This window comes from Phyllostomus discolor, chromosome 13 (assembly GCF_004126475.2).
Source record: "Phyllostomus discolor isolate MPI-MPIP mPhyDis1 chromosome 13, mPhyDis1.pri.v3, whole genome shotgun sequence".
In the NCBI taxonomy this organism is placed as follows: domain Eukaryota; kingdom Metazoa; phylum Chordata; class Mammalia; order Chiroptera; family Phyllostomidae; genus Phyllostomus; species Phyllostomus discolor.
In genome coordinates this window covers 64478121-64494257 of record NC_040915.2, presented here as the reverse complement: position 1 = coordinate 64494257, position 16137 = coordinate 64478121, and the positions used below count along the sequence as shown (strand labels likewise).

Sequence of the window (16137 nt, the reverse complement as noted above, 5' to 3'; positions counted from 1 at the left end):
TCAACTTCCCGACACAGCACACCAGACCTCACTGCGGATGTGCGACACAACACCCTGTGACAGCGGAACGCAGGCACAGCTGACAGGGCAGGGGGGAGGCGGCAGAGGACAGGGGCGCCAGTGGGAAGGAAAGGCTGGAGGCCCTGAGATTCTCATCTGACACAGTGATAAAGCCTAAAGTAGATCTCAGGATATGTAGGACTCCAAAGGCAAATTCTAAAAATAACAATATAAACATCAAAAACTGGGAGGAGCGGAGACAGAGGGTGAGAGAAGTACAGGCAGACCTAGGAGACACTGAGGTTTGGTTCCAGGTCACAGTAAGGTGAGTCGCAGAACTCCTCGTTTTCCGGTACACAGGGAAGTGATGTTTACACTATACTCTAGTCGGTTCAGTATGCAATAGCGTCATGTCTTAAAAACAAGGTACACGCTATAATTAAAAATATTTTATTGCTAAAACATGCTAACCATCACCTGAGTCTTCGGCGAGTTGTAATCTTTTTTGCTGGTGGAGGGTCTTAGCTTCAATTTGCAAAAAATGCAGTTATCTATGTTTTTTGCAATAAAATGAGATAAAAAGAAGCTAAACTTTTCAACTTCTACTGTGGGGATCTGATAATGTCAGAATCTGATGAATTAAGAAACAGCTGCAGAAGCTGGACAGCAAGCAGGGTGGGACAGAGCGCCCCAGAGCCTGCTCCTGCCCACGTGAGCCCTCTGGTGCCACCTGATTATTGGACTGTGTGCTGGTGTGACTCTGATAAAGGCTCTAGTCAGAGACTCTTATTCAGTTGGTCCAGATCCTGTTTTCGAGAAAGCTCCTTAACAATTCTGATGAGCAGTTGTAGGGAGGAGCCACAAAGAACCTCCAGGTTCCACTCAAACCTGAGACACCATAATCTCAGGACACAGGAGTCCCCCGAGGCAGGCTAGCCAGCTGCTGGGCTCCTCACTTGTCATTCAGAGGAATGGAGTCTCAGAGCCACCCTGTGACTTGCCCTAGTGTCCCACACTGGCCAGGCCAGAGGAGCTTCTCATGCTAGATGATGATGGTGCTCTTCAACCCTCACTCAGGCAGTGAACTGTTTGGCAAGGCTTTCCCTGTTGGTCATTGTTCAGAGAACTCGTGTCCTTCGGCTCAGCTGCCATGGGAGGGACACCCACAGGGCTGGGGTAAGGGGCCCGTGACAGTCTGTGCTGGAGCCGGGCCCACAGAGCCTGGTACTGGGCCTTCCGTCTGGGTGCTGGAGGACCTACCACACTGTCCTGCCTCGCCCGGGCCGGCACCAGCCTGTAGTGTACTCCAGCAAGTACAGTTCCCTCGCCCCCGGAGAGACCGGGGTCAGGCCCAGCACTCCTTCACCACAGAGGAAAGGCAGCACACAGCAAAAGAAGTCTCCTGATGCCCAAAACATAGAGGAAGTAGGCCCGAATCAAACATTTCGTGTTCAACAGCAGCGACTAGAAACCGGACTGGAGAACAAGGGTAGAGCCCTACAACTTAGTGGGGAAACAGTCTTGGTCCTTCTAAGGACCTGCCAGTTTTTCTTAATTTTCAGTTGGAAAATATAATGTCAGAATCTGATGGTACACATAAAACACATGTGTTTACGTGTATACATATTTGTGTACACATATAACACAGGTATATACACATACATGTGTATATAAATATACAATGTGTACCATTTAAAGACCTAAAATAAATGTAAAAATATGCATGCATGGAGCACACAGCCCAAGAGACAGAACATTCACAGGACCTCTGTCCTTTCAGCCCCGCCCCCCACGACCATGCTGCTGAGGTGTTAATCTTGTCTTTTCTGTCTCCCTAGTTTTCTTGTGTGTAAGCACCCTAAGCAGTATATTGTTCAGTTCCGCCGGCTTTTCAACTCCATCTGGGGTCACACCGTGTGCACTCCATGTTTTGCTTCTTGTAGTTCATTCATTTTCACTGCAGTAGGGAAGCAGCACAGTGACGGAGAATGATTTATTTATCTGTTTTATTGTGAGCTGACATCCGGGTTGTTTCTAGTTTCTTTCTTTCTTTCTTTCTTTTGGTCCTAAATTGTTTATTAGGTAAGAATTTTACAAACATGATACATATTAGTGGTAATGGTGGAGCTGGAGAGTATTGCGCCTTCTCCAAGCTGCAGGACAAGGACCACCAGTAGTGTGTTGGGACCGTGGCCCCTTCCAAGGCCACGGCTCTCAGTGCGCAGGTGTCAGCCCTCACACCTCCCTGTGCTTGTGGACCGCTCTGGTGATCCACTGGGTGTCAGGATTCCTTCAGACAGCCTCGTGGAATGGATCAATGAGGACACCCTCAAAGAACTTGTATGTGGAATCTCCACCAATCCAGTAAGAATACAGGACTCTCAGAGCCCCGCAGTGGCGCCCAGCCTGCTCCTCAGTAAAAGAACGAAGGCTTTGGGCAAACTTCAGGGCAGTAACGCCATGATGGACAGGCCTGCCACAGGTCACATCCTGAGGAACAGGGCGTTTGCAGCCTCCACAGTGCACACAAATCTGACACATGACATAACCTTGTTTGGCCTCGTATCCCAGCCTGCGCGATTCATCGGGCCTGTTGGGGCGGGAGCCCCCCGTGGAGCTGAGAGCGGGCGGTACTGCCAGCAACGTGCCCTGAGAAGGAAGCGCATCACATCAGACTGCTTCCTCCTCCACAGCTCCTGCATGTGCTTGCAGGCGCCCATCCACCTTGCCTTACCTGATGGCTGCGGCCAGACGGAAAGGAAGAGCCTTTCTCCCACTGTTTCTAGTTTCTTCTGCCATGAACAAGGCTGCCAGGGAAACTCGTATAGGACTGGTTAACCTTTTAAAATGCTCCTCCCAGCCCTGGCCGGAGGGCTCAGTGGGTTGAAACTTAGTCCCATGCACCAAAAGGTTGCTGGTTCGATTCCCAGTCAGGCATATATAGGAGGCAACCAATCAATGTTTCTCACACTGATGAAGATGTCTCTGTCTATGTCTCTCTGAAATCAATAAATGTATCCTTGGGTGAGGGTTAAATAAAAAAATTAATAAAATTATAATAAAATAAAATAAAATACAAATACTCCTCCCAAACAAGTCCTCACTTTAAACTCAGAGGTCCAGTTTCACCTCTGTGAATGGCCCAGGGAGGAAATCCCTGCCCGTAGCTAACAGCGTGAGTAGCTCTCTGCACCCAAAGAGGATGGGATTCCCAGGATCCCCCCACTCCCTGCCCTGGCCTCACTCACACAAACACCTTCTCCTCCTCTGAACCTGAGATTCCACACCCCCGCTCTACATTGGGAAAACAATTGGCCTTTTTAGCCAGTCTGGGTTTCTGAGTCACACCCCTCTCCCCAGTGTCTGCCCCCTTCTTCCCAGGTAAGAGGGAAGAGAGATCTCAATCAAAGAGCTCCATTGACAGGCCGGAGGCGTGACAGCGTGAGAGCCCAGCCGCAGCAGCAGGAGGAGGTAATCCAGGCTCTGCCCTGCCTGCGGGCCAGGAGCAGCACTCAGGGGCCAGCTGTCCGGCCCACCCAGCCCTCAAGTCTGCCGCATGGCCGCAGGGGAAAGAGAGGAAACCTGCCCAGGGTCAGGGCCTGGTGTTTTTCTGTTATGTTGCATATACTGTTCCACTTAAGGCTCACATAACTTGAAAGGGGTAAACAGTGGTAGAAAATGACTAACAGCAAATACACTCCATATGCCGGCAGCTGTGCTAGGTGCTTTATGCACCTTCTACCAATGGGTCATAACTCATGACAGTGGTGATGAAGTTAATTTAGAAGGTTAAAACCAGCATTTAAATTAAAAAAAAAAAAGGACGCACACAAGACTGGAATTTAGAAAACCGGAGAGTATCGCATAAAGGGCAGAACTGTTTTGCACGCCTTTTGTCTCCCTTGTATCTACGTGGATTTATTCACAGGTACGGGTCACAGTGCAAAATGCATTTCTCACTGTGGGCAGAGGCTAACAAATCATGGTTCTTTCTTTTTTCCTTTTTAAAGATTTTACTTATTTTATTTTTAGACAGAAGGGAAGGGAGGGAAAAAGGGAGGGGGAGAAACATCAATATGTGGTTGCCTCCTACGTGCTGCTCACTGGAGACCTGGCCCACAACCCCGGCACGTGCCCTGACTGGGAACTGAACGGGCGACCCCTGGATTGCAGGCCAGCACTCAGTCCACTGAGCCACACCAGCCAGGGCAAATTGTGTTCTTTCTTATTCATGCTGTAACCATCCTGAGATATGTTCAGTTGCTAACTGAATTTACTGCTTACTTCCCCTAATTCATCTGTGCTACACGCCACAGCCACCAACTGCCCCTCCAAGCCCCCAACACAAAGGCCTCCTTTCTATGTCTCTTTCCACCCCCAGAACATGCGCAGTTCCCTTGGCCTAAAACAGTCTCCTCACTCCTCCTCTCCAGATCTTTGCACAGCTGATTCCTTTCCATCTTTCAGGTCTTGGCTTGGGTGCCACCCACAGAGGGCCCTCCCGGACATCCAGCCCACACAGCCCTCTCCTGGTCCATGCCCCGGAGACCTCTGCTTCCTGGCTGGCGGACTGCCTCCCCACCAGGACTCCAAATACACATAGCATCTAGCACAGCACCTGGCACATGGCACGCACTTCATCTTTGTTAAATGAACACAGGAACTTCCCAACTCCTCACAGCTAGTAAATGGCAAAGCCAGGATTCCAGCCTCGCTGTGTCTGACCCGAGGCCTGAGCTTAACCTCTGCACGACACTAAAACTCAAACAGCACACTGCCCTCAGGTCACCCCGCTGGTAAGTGCTAGCGCTGGGACAGGACCCAAGCATGTCTAACACTGAGCCCATGCTCCATTATGTCAGTAGAGTGGGGAGCAGCCTCTAGCAAGGAGCAGCCTCTCATGGTTAACTGAGATTTGGAGGGGATAAATGAGAAGACTGCAAAACCTTCAGGCTAGAAGAAGAAATTTCCCAGTGACCAGAGAAATACCAGAAGAAATAGGAAAGTGACCAGTTCAGAAACGGGGGGTGGAAGGAGCTCCCTCAGAGCAGTATTTTGGAAAGGTCTGGAGAAAGAAAAAAAAATCAAGGGACAACTGTGCAGGGAGCTCAGAGGGCTGAGGCTGCAGGAATCACACTTTGAGGTCCTCCTGGAGTGTTAAGGGTTGGGGACTGTGGGAATGAAATGGGAGAGGCGGGACTGGAAAGGCTGTGGCACCAGGAAGAGGAGCTGACTACAGCAATAGTTGGGCAATGCTGCCACCTCGAGGCTGTGGGATGCTGGGCCCACAGGAACAAGTACAAATGATCAGCTTGTGGCTTTATGCTTCCGCAACCACTTATTGAGTGCCTAATAAGGGTCGGCTGCTGGGAACCGGAAGTGGGCCTGACATGCTCCAACTTTAAGTGGCCTCTGACCCCAACATCCAGGCAATGACCAAACCCTGTTGACTTTACTTCCCCTTTTCATAACAGCAGGACTGTGAGGACACAGATGGTGCCTTCCCCATCTCTGAAACTCCAGTACCCAGCAGAGGGCCCAGCATATCAGAAAAACAACGCAGCTACTACTCAGTAAGTGCTAAGTACTTTGAAACACATGCACACACCCGAGTCTCACATTTCTGCCTATGCAGCACTTGTGGGACTTCCACATGGAGATGTCCAGTAGGTGTTCATTAAAACATGACCCTGGAGTTCTTGGAAAGGTCAGGACAGAGAAGCAAACATGGGTATCACCTGCACACAGATGTGTTTAAAGACCAGTTAGTGTGTGTGAGTCACCCAGAGTTTTCGCTAAAATGCAGAGTCTGAGCCTGAGGCCTGGGGCGGGGGCCTGAGACTCTGCACGTCTAACAAGCTCCCAGGTGCTGGCAATACTGCTGGTCCACAGACCACATTTCTGAGTGGGGAAAGTCTAGTCAGGAGTTGACAAACTGGTCAGAAGGTCGAATCTGGCCCAGCCAAGAGTGACATTTTCATTTTTAAAGGTGTTGTTTAAAAAAAGAGAGAGAGAGAGCGTGCACCCTGGCTGGGCAGCTCAGTTGGTCAGAGTGTCTGCCAAATACGCCAAGGTTGCGGGTTCAATCTCTGGTCAGGGCACATACAAGAAGCAACCAATGAATGCAGAAATAAGTGAAAACAACAAATCGATGTTTCTCTCTCTCCAAAAATCAATTTAAGGAAAGAAAGAGAAAAGGAGGAATATGCGACAGAGACCATTTGTGGCTCATAAAGCTTGAAATATTTACCCTCTGGTCCTTTCCACGAACCATTTGCCAGACCCTGACCAGAAGATCGTCCAGGGGCAGGCCGCACAGCCAAACAGGACGAGAGAGAGGAGCACAGAGCTCTGAAGCACACTGTTATGACTTCCAAATCACCACGCCTCACGTGGGCAGGGAAGATAATAGTGTAACACACTGTGTATATGCTAATGCTTGTGCGAAGAAGGCCGCTCTGGAAAAGATGACCTAGCATCCGAGGCATCCAGGCAGGAGCGGGCTGTACTGGGGAAAGGCAGAGGGACACTGGGCTCTGAATGGGGACAGGGCCTGTGGTGAGCTGACATCTGATGACTCCTTCGGTACTTATTTTGCAGTGGGGGGAGGTGGGAGACTGACAAAAAGAGAGACAAGAAGAGGCCAGCATTACTTGTGTACAGTAATCACAAGTTCTGGCAAAATGAAATAAGGAAAGGCTGTGAATTCTACAGAGTTGGTCTGTGGAGAACCTTAATTTTGGCTGAGGGTGGGGAGGAGGCAACGGGCGGGGGTGGTGGCAGAATAAAAGCCCCAGGGCCTGTCGTCAGGGGCTGTCCCAGTGCTGTTTGGCCACGGTGCCTTCTGTCACGCTCCCGCACTCCGAGTTGAGGAACACATTTGTTTAAATGTCAGTGCCAGGGAAAGTAAATACAGCTGTCCATTTCTGTCAATCTGAGCCAATCAAGCTGGCTCTCTTTCAGCGGAGGACCAGGCTGCTTTAGAAAGCTTTGCTTGTCTCACACATATTTCCGAAGGACAACAATAGCCCTTTCTTGGGGTGTGGGAAAGACTAAGTCTGTCAGAAAGGCTGTGGCAGGATATCCGCAAAGCCAGACAGTTCTGGAAAGACAGAAGGCAAATAAAGAGACAGAAGGACACGTGCTGCAAAGCAGACCCCAGATTTTCCTGCTTGAAAGGAGCCTTCAAGGTCAGCCAGCCCCGCCCCCACCCCTAGTTCTCACGAAGCTGCCTACTAAATCTCTCTAAAGGGATTTTCCCTCTAAAGGGGAAAGCTCACATCATGTCTGGCTTTTAGCATGGAACATTCTTCTTCCCCTTTTTAATATGCTAAAAAAACACTTGCAATCAAACACAAAGCTCTGACTTTTAACCCTTGAGTTCCTGCCCATCTCAAGCACACTCATTGTGTCCCTGCTGGGAAGTGAGTTCCCTCAGGGAAGCAGACGGTCTTTGCAGCACCCGGCTCATTTCACAGCAGTGTGGGGAGCAAGTCCTCACCTACGAGAAGGCCTCGGTGTTTCTGCTGCCCACTGTCTGAGTGCTGGCGGCCAAGTCACTCAGCCTTTCAAAACCTCAGTTCCCTCACCTGGAAAGTCTTGGCACAACAGGGCAATTTTGAGAATAAAATACAATAATATACGTAAAACACTTAGAATGGTGGCTAGCACAATAGTAAGGATTCAGTAAGTGTTGACAATCGTTACGATTCAGTTAGTAGACGAACCCGTTCTCTCCCATGAGTCACACTAACACACACTACACCAGAGGTGCCACGGTTCCTCACTCACCCCCAGGCAGGTGTGGCGCCATCTGTGCGGTCCCGCCTAGCCCTGTCCCGCCCTTCCCAACCAGACAGGTGCCAGACCTTTGCTGGAGTGGTACATTCTGCGGGTCCATAGTGAACTAAGGGAACCCTCCACCATATCTGGGCCCCCATCCAACAGCCCCACATCCACCTTATCCACAACCACCAACAGGGCCAAAGGTCTGTCCCCCAGGACCTGTGGTAGGAACTTACCCACCCATCAGGGGTACCCCTAGCAAGGATACCCACAGTACGCCCAGCAGGGCAAATCTCAGGAGCCTCCTAAATCCAGTATATGCATTGGAAAGGGAAAGGAGGAAGGATGACAGCAGGTATCAGGTGGCCTTGGTGGCACGCTGGGCTGGCCTCTGCTGCTGCCACCGCCTCCTGGACAACCTGGGCTGAGCAGCCACGACCCAAGCGCTCCCTCCAGGTGCGCTGCCTCCTGTGGCTGGAATAAATGACTAGTGCCGTACAATTTCCATTTCCTCTTTCTTTGAAAAGTGCCTAACCTACGCACTTTAAATTTTAGCACCTGTGCTGGGTATGAAATGGTATCTCATGATTCCAATGTGCCTACTCTCATTACTAGTGACCTTGAACATAAAAATATACAATTTTGGTGATTTGCTTTTACAAGTCTTTTGAATTGCTTTTGTATTTCTCTAGCCCCTTTTTTCTGTTTGTCTTTTTTCCTACTCACTCATAGGGAATTTTTAAATATTCTATATACTAATAATTGTCACTTTTCTAGGTTGGCAAACATCTTCTCCCTAGCTGTCTCTTAACCTTTCTCACGGCGTATTTTCTAGTACGGAGGTTTCTAATGTCACATTTACCAGTCTTCCCCTCAGGCTTTGTGTGTTTTGGTCCTTGACAAATAGTCTTCTAATCTAAGATCATAAAGATAAGTCTAATTTTCCTCTAAAACTTTTTCACATAGAATCTTTGGTCCACCTAAATTTACTCTGGATCATGATGTAGGATAAGGTTCTGGTTTTCTTTTTCCATCTTGATAGCTCCAGTGCCATGCATTGATTAGGTCACCCTTTACCCTCTGATTTAAAAGCAGGCTCATCACACACCAAGCTCCCATATACGACTGGGCTAGAATCAGAAGTCTGGTGTGCTAAGTGTCTTCCTCAGCCCCAGCACGTGCCCATTTTTCTTCCACAGAATATTCTTGGCTCTTCTTGGCCTTTCACTCTTTAATCTAGATTTTAGGATGAGTGCGTCAGTTTCTATGGAAAACCACCATGCTTGGCTTTAACGGGGTGACATGTAATTTACAGAGTAACTGGGGATAGAGTTGACATATTTATAGGATTGTCTTCCTATCATGACATGGTATCTCTCCACTCCTTTTGTCTTCTTCTATATCCTTGAATAAAGTCATATAATTTTCTTCAAAAGAAAACACTGCACCAGAGCAGGGTTTCTCAACCTCGGCACTATTGACATTTCTTGTTGTGGGGACCTGTCCTGTGTTTTACAGGATAGTTAGCAGCATTCCCAGCCTCTACCCTCTGAGGGCCAGCAGGAACCCTACCTCCCCCATTCTGACAGCCAAAAATTGTCTTCTGAGATTACCAAATGTCTCCCGGAAGGACAAAATCCCCTCTACCTTCCTTTGAGAACTACTGCACTAGAACACACAAATCCGTTATGGAGAGCAGCCATCCCTTCCCTAATTCCCCACCGTGCCACCCTCCCCACAGGCAGCCACCTGGGCCACCACTAGCTCACCACTCAGCTGCCTGGGAGGAAACATGTGGTAGGTGCTGTAAATATCATTGGAGAACTGCAACTGGAGCTCAGGGCTGCCCATCAGGAGCTGGGCCACCTGATCCACCTGAAATGGTGTCTTCTCCAGGATCACAATGGCATCCTCTCCGTCCCCAGAGGCCTCATTCACCTGTGGGCAGAGACACAGGTGAAGCCTGGAGAACAAACTCCCAAGGGCCTTGAATTCCCAACCTTTGGGATTTCCTTCCCTGTAGTTTCCCTCTGGGCAAGTGTAGCCAATGGCACTGATGTTTCTCCTCCCAGAGGAGAAATCATTACCCTTGTGGCAGTGCTCACACCTTTCTTCTAAAAGATGCAAAGCTTCTCAGCTATCTTCAGTTTTAAGCTCACAAGGCCTCTGTTAAATTCTCCGTATTTCACAGATGAAGACATGGAGGTCTAGAGAGATTAAATGATTTGCCCAAGGTCACCTGGACAGTCAATATTGAAAATGAAACCAGAACCTGGGCACCCCAACTAACTCCTACCTCAACTGGTCTCATGGCTAAACCCAAGCAGGTGCTGCAGATGGAGAGATGGGGCTGAGAGAACCAGATAAAACCTTGTTTAAAACAAGAGACACGCCCTGGCTGGCATAGCTCGGTGAATTGAGCGCGGGCTGGGAACCAAAATGCCCAGATTCGATTCCCAGCCAGGGTACATTCCTGGGTTGCAGGCCATAACCCCCAGCAACCGCACATTGATGTTTCTCTCTCTCTCCCTCTCCCTCCTTCCCTCCCTTCCCTCTCTAAAAATAAATAAATAAAATCTTTAAAAAAAAACTTCATTGGAGAAAATAAGATTTATAAAAAAAAAACAAAACAAGAGACACGGAGAAAAGCATGGTCCCCTGATCCTCCCAAAATGAGAGCTCCTGCTAGGAGTTCTGGGCAACCCTAAGACCAGTCCTTGGCCAAGCCTCCTCACCTATTGCGATGGTCTCCAGTTTCTCCCAGCCCCCGCTAGAGAGCTGAGCAGGTGGCATTAGAGAGCAGAGCTAGCTGTGTGTATCTGCCTGCCCCAAGATACTCTGCACTCCTGAAGCTCCGGGATGGTAACTTTGATCTCTACATGCCCAGTACCTAGCTCAGCGCCAGCCTGACAGTGCATGGTATGTGGAATTGAATTACCCATTCAATAAACTGTCTCCTCTGTTAGGGCTGGAGTCCCATACAGCAGGGATCATATCTCCTACAGTCTCTTGTCGTTCCCAGAGGCAAACAAGAGCAAGACAGTCCAGCCACATTTACTGGGTTCTAGCACCTTTGCAGGTTGAATGAATAAATGATGAATGACTTGGAGAATGTAACATGATTTTTAAAAAATATGCAATACGCCCTATTAAGCGTTAGTGGTTATTTTTAGCGAAGGAGGAATTAGGAAAATCAGCCCTACAGGAGTTAAATTTCCTTAACTCCAGAGGTGACCACGTCTCCTCCACTCCCTCCGCCCCAAAGCAACTTCAGAACTGCGCTTTCTCACACTCCCCTCCCAACACTGTGATTGGTATTGCCCGGCCGAGCGCCTACAAGATCCGCCTTCCCGACGGTGACGGGTCACAAACCTGCGTCCCCTGCGTCCCCGCCCATCGCATCGCTGCCCTTCGTACCTTGCCGTGTAGGAAGAGGATCTTGTCTCGCGCGGACTCCTTCAGCACTTTTTTCACTCTAAAGCCGGAGAAAGGAAAGTGGACAGGGGCCGAGGTGCCATTCCCAACGCCGGCTACCTTGGCTGTCTCGTCTTCTGTGCCCGAGGCCTCTGCCCCCGCAGCAGCCAGTTCGCGCTTTCTCTTGCTCGGCGGAGGTGCCGCATCCGCCATGTTGCCTGCCCGGAAGTGCGCCTGCGCAGACTCCAGACGCGCCCCGCCCACAAGCGTTACAGGCAGCAGCTACAACTCCCTCTGTTCCGGCGTTGACAGCTCTCCAACCCCGTGACTTGTCCGGAGGATGGACGTTTTTCACCCAAGGTGCTGCCCCGGTCGCCTAGCGGTGGCCCACCGGAGTTGAGGAAGGCGCTGAGAGAGGAGAAAAATAGAACGAGCACCTAAACGGGTGGGCTAGCGGTGATGCGCGGGGGAGGGCTGCCCAGCCGCCCGCGCCGGGAGCTGAAGGCTTTGACACCTTATTCGGATACCGACATTGTAACAAAAATTATACCAACACTAATTAGTTAACGTGGAAGGACTGCTTCTGAAACTAATCTGTTGAGCTTATCCCATTTCTTAGTCGATTTTTATTTTTATAGAGAACACTTAAATCCTCTGCCTTACATCCATTCTACAGAATCTCCATTGCGTTCAGTTCTTTGTAGATTCAGGCCTTGCAGAATAGAAAGGTGAGTGAACACGGGCGGCACTACATTTCCGTCACTTGCCGCTCTTCTTGCGGGCTGGGGGCTTCTGCCTCCTCTGTACCTCTTTTGCCCGCGGGTCTGCCATGCGACTCCGAGGTGTGATTTGCAGCATGAATATGATTCGTCTATTAGATTTTCTTCTTTGGGGGGGGGGGCGGGGAACATATAAACATTTTATTTATAGTTTCTGCTTTCTTTTGTACCCACTATTTCTGACCAGCCCCCTTTCCCTTGGTGTTATTTCACAGATCTAAATCTTGTCAAGAGTGGGTACAGCAAATTTTGGTAAAAAATTCTAGTATTTTTGCCAACGTCGATTTTATTTTGAGTTTGTTTTTTCAGACAAAATAATGGTGGGTGCAATTTTCAGTCAGTCAGTAAATCATGAAGTGTACTATATGTCAACGCCAGTTGCTTTGGGGTTGATTATTTCTGCCAGAAATATACTCATATATGATGAGTTGGATAAAAGGCTAATTGTTTTGTGAAGCAAAGAGCATTAGTAGGGAAAGCTTAGGATCTGGTGTAATTATCTTCAACCACAAACACTTGCTGTTTGTCCAGAAGTTTCCTGGGTACATCCCTCACCTTCTGGAAATATACAATAGGCTGTAAACTGTGTGCAACCCCAAAACAAAATGTCCCGGGGCAAAATGGCAACAGCAAAACCAGCTCAGAGCCAGCAGGCCCTGCCCGGTCTTATGAAAATCTAGGTGTGTATGCTCTTTCTCTTTTCCTTCCTTCCTTCCTCTTGTTTTTGTCGCCTCCCTCCATTTTTTTTATAAGTTTGCTTCCTTGCACCTGGAAAGAGAATTTGAGCAGAGTAGCTATGTTTTAGCAAAAAGAGCCCTGAATTGGGAGCCACGAAGCCCCAATGTTAACTAGCTGGCCCCACTGGCCCCAATGTTAACTAGCTGTGCAACATGGGGGAAGTCACTTACCCTCTCTAGGCCTCCATCCCTACTTGCCAGACACTTACTCAGTTTGTCTTCAATAAGACAGAAGACACCTCTATGTTCATAGAATTCATATTCAAGTAGAGATGAAGTAAACAAATACTATACTTTCAGGTAATGATTACTGTGTTATTTATAGAATAAACAGAGCAATGGGACAGAGCTGGGCATAGGGAGGACTTTAGACAAGGTGGTCATTGGCCTCTCCGGAGATAACACTGAGCTAAAACTTGAGTGATAAGGACACAGCCCTGGCTGGTGTGGTTCAGTGGAATGAGTGCTGGCCTGCAAGCAAAAGGGTTGTTGGTTTGATTCCCAGTCACCTGGGTTGTGGGCCAGGTCCCCAGCAGGGGGCGTGCAAGAGGCAACCACATGTTGCTGTTTCTTCCCGTCTCTCTAAAAATAAATAACATCTTTCAAACAAATATCCATAAGGTCAGAATTCTAGTCTTAAGCCCTGGCTCAAAGGAAGGATGAGCTCACAGGAGCCTCAGCCATGTGAGGCTCCTCACATGGTTGAGGCTCCTCACATGGTCTAGTAGGTCTCAGAGGACCTACTAGAATACCAGCTAGCAGAGTGAAAGGGACCTTCACCAACACCAGGGATCACTGTTTGGCTTCAGAGGCCTTTGTCAGTTGATGTTTTCAGTTCAGCTCCTTGGGAAACATCAGAAGGCTCTGCACTACCCATCCAGTAGCCGCTAGCCACATGTAGCTATTTACATTTAACTTCATTAGGATTAAATAAAATTAAAAATTCAGCTCCTCAGTCACGCAGCCACGTTTCAAGTGCTTGAGAGACACATATGAATAGTGGCTACTACACTGAACAGCCCAGATGTGGACCATTTCCTGTCATCACAAGTTCAAATGGATGGTACGGTATTAGGAGGTTATTACTGGAAAACCCTAGTCTCTGTAAGCATCAACCCCCTTCAGTCTTTTTGAATCTCAAAACTTCTCCCAAATCTTTTTTTAAAAGATTAAACACTTCCACTTCAGGCATTATAACAAAGTAGATATCCGAAAAACAGTTCAGCTAAAAACGCCTGCAATTCCAGACACACTATTAAAAACATCCTTTTGGTTACTTTACAGCTCTCACAAGAAAAAAAATTCTGAAATGAAAAATGTGGGAGCACAAATTTACGTAACATTAGAAATTGAATATAGACACTGAAGTTCTAAGAGTGATCACTAGTTTTGAGAAATCTAGATCCTTGGCCTTTAAATGTGATGTTTCGGGCACAGGAAACAAGACCTGAGCTTGTGCCAGGCGAGGAACTGGAAGAGAGAACTCCCCAGAGAGGTCTCTGAAGGGCCGCCACCTCAATACAAGGGCTAACTATTTAAAAAACGAATAAAACAAAAGCTGCCCCACTAAAGGAGACAAGATATTTAGTAAACTTATCTGCCTCAACATCCGGCTCTGGAGGAAAGAGAAAAAGTCGCCTGCCAAGGTATGACCACAGGCCCATCTTCACATAGGATTAGAATTCAGATTCATACTGTCTATGTGATCCAGGAAATTCAAACTGAAAAATCTGTTCAAGCTGCTCTTGTGTGCTTTATTGACTTCTTACTCCAGGCCAAACTGACTCCAGAAGAAATAAATAGATCTATAACTCCTTAAGACATTGACGTTTCAGTTTCAGTCTCCCATAGGGAAAATGCTAGGCCGAATGGATTTACAGACGAGTCTGCCAAACATTTAAGGAACGACTAATTCCAAGTTTAAACTCTTCCATCAGGAAAAAGGGACCACTCCCCAACTGTTTTATAAAGCTGGTACAACCTTGGTAACACGACCAGAGAGGGGTAAGACAAGAGAGAGCAATACGAGCCAATCCCACATGTGAACATAGATGTAAAATCCTAACGAACACGCTGGCAATCCGAATCCTGAGGCTCATAACAAAGATATTAAAAACATCACGGTCAAGTTGAGTTTACCCTAGGAATGTAAGGCTGGCTCAACATTAGGAAACATTCCAGTTTTACTCACTGCATCAGCTGATTAAAAGGGGGAAAACACATCACCTCAGTAGATGTGGGAATTTTAGATTAAATTTAAAACCCATTCCAGAGAAGTAACTAGAAACAGCAGGATACTTACAACTTTTAAGAGATATGTACCAAACCAAAAACCTACAACAAATGTTACATTTAATGGTGAAATGTTTGAAGTTTTCCCTTCCAAATCACGGAGGCAAACATGGCGGTTGGGGTCACGTTTGGCATTTTACTGGTGGTCCTGGGCTGCACAGAAGGACAAGAAGTTTTCGTTTTCATATTTTATGACTCTTATAGAAATTCAACCAAATCTATGGCTTTAGAGAATAAATAATTCAGCGGGTTGATTACTATCAGATTAGTATGCAAAATAAATTGTATAAACCTCTATCAGTAACAGATAAAAAACGTAATTTAAAAATATTTACAGTAGCAACAGAAAATATGACATACTAAGGAAGAAATCTAATAAAAGATGTGACTGACCAATCTGGAAAAAGATCATAAAGCTTTACTGAAATACATTTAAAGACATCAAAAAATGGACACATACCATTTTTAAGAACATGAAATATAAGAAAATCTATTATTCTCAACTCCCAAATGAATGTCTCAACTCTGTGTCAGCCAAATAGAAAAAAACAAAGCAAAACAAAACAGGCATTTTCCTAGAAACTGAAGAAACAATTTCTATGAACGTAAAGGAACAAGAAAAGACAGAGTGATTTTGATGGATGAGAAGAGTAGCACGGACTGATGCACAAATTAGCAAGGTTTATTAAAAACCATAATAAGCCGCATGCCACTGACAAGGAGACACAAACACAGAAATGGGGGTGACCGGAGAACCCAAGACTAGGCCACACAGGACAAGCAAGTGACATTACAGTCAGCTGGGGGAGAGGATGGACTAATTAGCAAATATCAGCTGTTCAAATGGAGGGAAACAGATTTCTGACTTACAAGCCAAGAGCAACAGCAACCCAAAGAAAACATGGGTGCGTTAAAGACCTGCATGTGAAGTACTTCTGAAAGAAAATACCTTCTTTTGAGTAAGGAAGGATTTTTTTAATAAGACACAAAAACACAGACTGCATAGTAATAGGTAAAAGCTTTTATGTTAAAAAAAATAAGACATCCTTTAAAAGATACCATCATATTGTCATATTTTTTAAAAACTTCTAATAATTTAGAGATACATACTTAAATACAGAGGAATAAAA

At 47.2% G+C, this 16137-nt stretch overlaps 1 protein-coding gene and 1 pseudogene across 2 annotated transcripts in view; both read right to left on the bottom strand.

The window, feature by feature from the left end:
• The window catches only part of DCPS (decapping enzyme, scavenger), a 39289-nt gene extending 27815 nt beyond the window's left edge, over positions 1–11474 (bottom strand). The window contains exons 1-2 of one of the 2 annotated variants that reach the window (XM_036014313.1): positions 11203–11474; positions 9555–9723 (exon numbers count right to left, since the gene is read on the bottom strand). In XM_036014313.1, the coding sequence (XP_035870206.1) occupies positions 9555–9723; positions 11203–11412 (379 nt within the window). In that variant the 5' untranslated portion in view covers positions 11413–11474. The remainder of the gene's footprint in view (positions 1–9554; positions 9724–11202) is intronic. The other variant, XM_028528085.2, reaches the window with a different exon arrangement.
• Positions 2029–2910, bottom strand: LOC114509310 (annotated as a pseudogene).
• Positions 11475–16137: the final 4663 nt, after the last annotated feature.